The sequence below is a fragment of the Cherax quadricarinatus genome, unplaced genomic scaffold (genome assembly GCF_038502225.1).
Source record: "Cherax quadricarinatus isolate ZL_2023a unplaced genomic scaffold, ASM3850222v1 Contig6841, whole genome shotgun sequence".
Lineage (NCBI taxonomy): Eukaryota > Metazoa > Arthropoda > Malacostraca > Decapoda > Parastacidae > Cherax > Cherax quadricarinatus.
The window spans coordinates 238-6606 of NW_027201867.1; the positions used below are offsets into that span (position 1 = coordinate 238).

A 6369-nucleotide genomic window follows, 5' to 3' on the forward strand; every position below is an offset into this window, starting at 1 on the left:
CGGTGTAGTATTAGTATAATATCATTAATTTATATTTAAAAGAGACATTCGCAATGTTAGGTAACTTTATTACAAAAACTCTTTGCCCACCAGGTGCTTTATCAATCCTAGTGGATGAATTGTTTCCTTGGTAAAGTTATCTAATGTTTCACATGTGTCTCTTTTATACATTCGTCAGCATAATATGTATAGCTTGTTTGTAATATCATGTATATAGTAATGTTCCCAAGGTATTCTTTCACTTAAATACACATCAAACAGATAGTATTAATATAAGAGCATTTTCTGTCTCTTTCATAAATACAGGTGCCTCTGACTTAATCCGACAAATGCTCACAGTGTCAGCTACAAAACGAGCCACAATCGAGGACATTTGTTGTCACTGGTGGGTCAATGAAGGCTTTTCAGAACCATGTTTGGAAGTAGCTGAGGCCTTAGCCAACCAAACCCCCGTCCGCCTTGATCTACTGCTGTCGCTTGCCCCGAAGCACATAAATTCAGAACATATGCTTATTCAACCTGATGATGATGACAGTTTGAGAGTGAGTAACAGGAGATCAGTAATATTACTAATAAACTATATCAGGCATGATTATTGCCATTCAGAGTGACTCTTACTAAGTTTTAGGCTTCAAGGTCTTGAGGTTAGGAGCCTTTATTTTAGAAGAATTAGGTGAAGCAGCCTCATGGCACAGTTACTGATTTGAAGTATGTATATTATAAATGCTTTAAAGCCATATATGTATTTTTTTCCTTGTCATAGTTGCACTTTTACATTAAATTATTATTGTTATACTTATTTTACTCTTTTTCCAAATAAAATTAAGGCTCTTGGCCTCTTGACTTCTGTATAACAAGTGATGGCTATGAATAATAGTCTTTTGTCTCTAGAATCTATGTGGCTAATCTTGCTTTTGTCTGTATTTTATTTTATTTTTATTTTTTATGATTGTAGATATTTTATTTTACTGTAGCTTTTAATATTTTACAAAGCGCCAATAGCATATTCCATTTTTGCCTTGCAGTCGCCGCCTACCTCAGAGGTGACTCGACCACCCCCTCAACTACAGTTGCCTCCTCCACCTCCTCCTGATGCCCTTCCAGTTGCTCCAGCACGCTCGGCTTCTCTTGGTGCAGTTACATCCATTAGCCGCAATGAAATTGAAGCTTTGTTGGCAAAGAAAATATTGGAAAAGAAGGAGAAGGAGAAGAAGAGAAAATCTGATGAATCTGGTATGATGGAAAAGAAAAAGAAGCGAGAATCGACTGTAGAAGGAACCCCCAAGACTAGTCGAAAAGAACGGAAAGCAGATCTAAACTCTCATGCAGGAGAATTGGGAAGTAGTCGAAGACCTCCAACAATACCAGATGGCGACTTATCTGAACGGAAAAAGAGTGTGAAAAAGCGAGAGCCAGCGGTGGATGAAGATACTTCAGAACACGATAAAAGTGAGCGCTCAGAACGTAGAAAAAGTACGAAAAAACGTGAACCCTTAATAGATGGCGATGGTAGTGACTTAAGTGAAAAATCTGAGAGAAGAAAAAGCATGAAAATACGGGAACATTCTGTGGTTAAAGAAATTAGTGAAAGTGAGAGAACAGAAAGAAAGAAGAGTGTTAAAAAGCGAGAACCGTCAGCTGATAAAGAAATTAGTGAAAGTGAGAGAACAGATAAAAAGATAAGTGTGAAAAAGAGAGAATCTTCTGTTACTAGAGAATCATATGATGATAAAATAGAGAAAAGAAAAATTACAAAAAAGAAAGAATTAGTAAAAGAAAAGACTTCTAGTAAGATAGATAGTGAATCACATATTGAATCTTCACCTGTGATAAATGGGGAAAGCTACGAGTATAATGAAGCTGAGACGGATAAGTCAAGCGATATACAGATGGATACTTCTGAGGACCAATTGCAAAATTTAAGCCTGAAACCTTCCCTGTGCAAGGACCAAGTTGTAGAGCAGGTACAACCTTCTTCATCCATTGATATGGAATTAAGTAGAAGTAATAGTGCAAAGAGCGACCTCAAGGAGAGCGTTTCTCAACAGTCTAATCGAGTAGAACCTATGGAAATTGAGCAAGTCACAACACCAGTAATATCCTCAGGACCTACGAAAGTATCCGCAAGCACAGTTTCTGTTGGATCTTCTACTTCAAATGATGTCACACTCATAGCCTCAGACTCTTCACTCTCCAGGGAGTCTGTTAGTTCTATGAAGACTGAGACAGGGGCACCGTCCCAGCCTCTGGACACTGTAAAGAAATCTTCATCACCCAGTCAGGCACCAAAGGTGAGGAAAGTCAAGTCAAAGTCATTAGTAAAAACATCCTCTAAAAATAATGTTGAGATCAGGCCAGCAGAGGGACTATCACCAGTAAACTGTGATATTAGTAGAGTAGTTTCAACACCTATTTCTAAGGTAGATAAAACTGAAAAAATTTTGCAAGAGACGGCAGATAAAATTAAACTTTCAGAAGGGTCCAACATTCCTGATGCTGTCAAAACAGGATATGATGACTCTCAGGTCAACGGGGAAGTAGGTGGAGGTCATGTAAAAAAAGAGAGTGAGTCAGTTAGTGATGTTCATCAGAAAGATGTTGAATCAGCTGGTGAGTCAGTGTCTAGTAAAGATGTTAGCCAGTCGTCATCTATGTTATCAACCCCGGCTCGAAGTCGAGCTGGTTCCGAATCGTCTACAGAAAATCGTCCATCTCGTACAGACTCGGCAAAGAGACAGTCAAAAATTTTCAAGGCAGCTGCCATATGGGAGAACCAAAATACCCCAACCCAACTCCCACTTGAGAAACACAAGAAGCCAGTCAGAGCTGGAGGAAATGTCATGTCTGATCTTGCAAAGAAGTTTGAGGAAAAGCCATTAGTTGATCGCAAGAGTAAGGTGGTGCCCAGTTTTAAGGTAATTTTTATTTTTAATTTTTTAATTTATTTTTCATTTTGTTTCAGTAGCATTTTTACAAAATTACATAGCAAACAGGACAAGCTTGCTTTTGAGTTTTTAACACAGCTTTTTGTGCAGCACTGACTTGAGATTAATGGCAAAGAGTAATCTGTAATTACCCAGCCTTAATTGGTCACAGAATATCTGTGACCACTTCCTGTACCACATTATCTGCAGATGTTATGGTACAGTAATTGGAGACCCAGCTTATCCAGGTTTCTACTGATCATTAATCAGTGAAGGTTTCTGTTTATCCCTCTTTACCTATAATATCTGGTTTTCCCTGAAACTTCCCTCCAATGGGATAGCCAAAATGTAGAAGCCTACAGCATTTCTTTCTAAACAGTTATTTAGCCTTATCTTTCCCCTAATGTCACAGTGGTAATTATTCATATTTAATTCCCCACTTTTTTCTTTGCACTAGGTAGGATGTTTCCCTAATATTTTACTTGATACAGTCGACAGTGTCACACGTTTTATTACTGACTAACCTTCTCTTAATGCCTGTGACTGGCTTTGATGGTTCTTCTACTCTCTCAGTCTAACCTCAGGCCAGGCTTCCTACATCTTCCATACACAATTTTGCATTTCTTAAGTAGTTAAGTTCAATTAAATTTGTTATTTCATTCTATTTTTATGCTTCACTTCAATTTGTCATAATTAAGAGTACACTGTCTCATGATCCTGTTTCCACAACCTTATCAGTGTTTCTCACCGTAATAATTGCACCTAGAGATCTGTTTATTCTTCCTTGTATAACTCTCTTATTTCTCCTTTTCATTGTTTTATTCTTATGAGTAGAGTACCTCCACTGAAAGAAGGGTGGAATGTTGCAGTTTAGAGGGTCATCTGAACTGTGATGTGAGCACACTTCTGGGAAGACAGTAATTGAATGAATTATGGTGAAAGTGTTTCTTCTTTTTTGGGTCCTTCCTAAATGAGGGATGGCCAGTATATTTAACCCGTAAACGGTCCAAACGTATATATACATTTTTTCAACATTTGAAAGTATGTATAAAAAAGTAGATCTTTTTTTTTTTTTTTTTTTACATTTGAAAACGTGTAAAAAAACTTTGATCTACTTTTGTTTTTTTGTTATACTGTATTTGAAAATATGTAAAAAAAACATAGATCTACTTTTGGAGCACTACGCATGTGAACATAGATCTGCTTGGACCGTTTACGGGTTAAAAAACAAAAACATTTATAATCACTACATTCTACAGATACCCACTTTTTCTTCATTTATTTTTTGCTATGATCTTTACAGAAAATATCTAGTTCACATAATCTCTCTAATTTCTCATACACCTAATTGGTATTACTTACTCTACACTTGTCAGTTTATTAACCCTTAAACTGTCCAAACGTAGATCTCCGTTTCAACATTTGAAAGTATGTAAAAAAACGTAGATCTTCTTTTTTTTTTTTTTTTTACATTTGAAAGCGTGTAAAAAAACTTCAATCTACATTTTTTTTTTTTGTTATATTTGAAAAATGTAAAAAAACGTAGATCTACTTTTGGAGCACAACGCATATGAATGTAGATCTATGTTTGGACAGTTTGAGGGTTAACACAGTTACAACTCTGCCATACATATTAATACTCTCAGCCAGTTAGTTTCTCTTAAAATGTCTGTACTAGCTCTTGCTACCCCTGCCCCCATATTTTATTCATCTGGCATAGTCATCATTTTAGAAGATAAACAAACATAATGTGTATTGTTATTAGTATAAGGATACACACAAATCAGTGCTAAGAACATTTTGTGTAGTCTGCTTCTAACTGACACCACTGTCTTTTAACATCTCTTTAGTGATTTCCTCAAGTCCTGAAGTTTCCTCTGATTTCAGCCTCATTATATACGACTTCTCTTTCTTGATAATGTATTCCTGCTTGTAAGTTCCAACTACAGTATTTCCTTAGGTTACTTAACATCACTGCCTGCCTTTTATTGTTTAATAATTTTAGCTTTAAATTACTCTTTGCACTGCTTCAGTATCTTTTCATCATTAAATAAAACATTTTTGTTTAATATAAAACTATCACATTTTACTGGTATTTCTGGATTATAAGAAAAATACCATTTTTTTATGTTGCTGTATAGAATGTTAATGTGTAGATATTCTGTGTTGCAGTCAAGTTTATTTGTTTTGGTATTATTTCTTATTATTTTTATAGTTTTTATCTGGGATTATCAAAATCTTTGCATTATGAGATTGCAGAAATTTCCTCAGACATTTGAATTTGTGTAAGTCTTTGCCTAGTCTAGTACTGGAGATATGATGACTATGTAAACCACATACAGATACCTGGAGGGTGTTTTGGGGGGTCAGCACCCCTGCATCCCAGTCCATGACCAGGCCTAATCCATTATCTTTTAGAAACTATGCAGTTTATATTGACTAAGAGATTTTTGCACCTAAGGATTCGGATCTCTATTAACCCTTTAATTTAGGGTTAATAAGTATCAACAGTGGTATTGGCAGCAACCAGCTAATGTTGATGGCATTGGCATTAGCCTAAAATTGAGTATTGGTATTGGGTATTGGCTAATTTTTAATGGCATCGGTATTGGTATCGGTCAAAAATGGAACATTGGGATTGGTATTGGCAAAATTTTTGACATCGTCCCATCACCACCTTTAACCGTGGTGGGTCATACATTTTTAATTTAACTTTGTGTGGCATAATTTTGAAAAAAAAATTCTTAAAATTTGAAAGCTCTGTTTTTCTACATGAACTGTGAAAAAAAAATTAAATTGAAAGAAAACTTATGATTTTATGGTGTGTTGAAGTTACCAGAAAATGATCACTTCAGCAACAGTGGTATAAATACACATAGAAATATTGCATTGTAATTTATTGATGCTGAAGTGTGATTGTACAGTACAGGTGGCCCTCCACACTCACGAGGGTTAGGGGATCAATAACCTTGCGAATGTTGAAAATTTGCAAATGTTTGGTGCACAAATGTATTGTAGGGGGAAATATAATAATAGCATTTACTTAGCCTAACAACATTGCTTCCTTAACCTATTGAACCATGAACAATCATAAAACACATGAAAACATCATAAAATACATACATGTCATGGTTTAATAACAAATAATGAACAAACAAAACACTCACCACTCGTAAGGATAGGCAGACAAACTCTGATGTCTTGTGATAAGGACAATGATGATGGTGATGATAGTTAGCTATGCAGTTATTGATGAGAGTTGAATGGAGGTGATTATATGGAGTGTAACTGCATGGCCTGATGAGTATAGGGTGTGGATTCTAACTCTTCACTCCCAGGGTCACTGCTGATAATAGGCGGTGGATCATCGACATCGCTTGAGTCAGAGTTAGCAATGGGAGTAGTGGCAGGCTTCCTTGTGAAGAACATTGTGATGGGCAGCTGA

General features: G+C 36.0%; 1 protein-coding gene across 1 annotated transcript; it reads left to right on the forward strand.

Moving 5' to 3' along the window:
* Nucleotides 1–306: 306 nt before the first annotated feature.
* Nucleotides 307–3056, forward strand: LOC138852295 (uncharacterized; the record flags this gene model as incomplete). Its single annotated transcript, XM_070082070.1, is given in 2 exon segments — nt 307–542; nt 1026–3056. Coding segments are annotated over 2 exon segments (2252 nt in total), but the record flags the coding sequence as incomplete, so codon positions are not given.
* Between the last annotated feature and the right edge of the window lie 3313 nt (nt 3057–6369).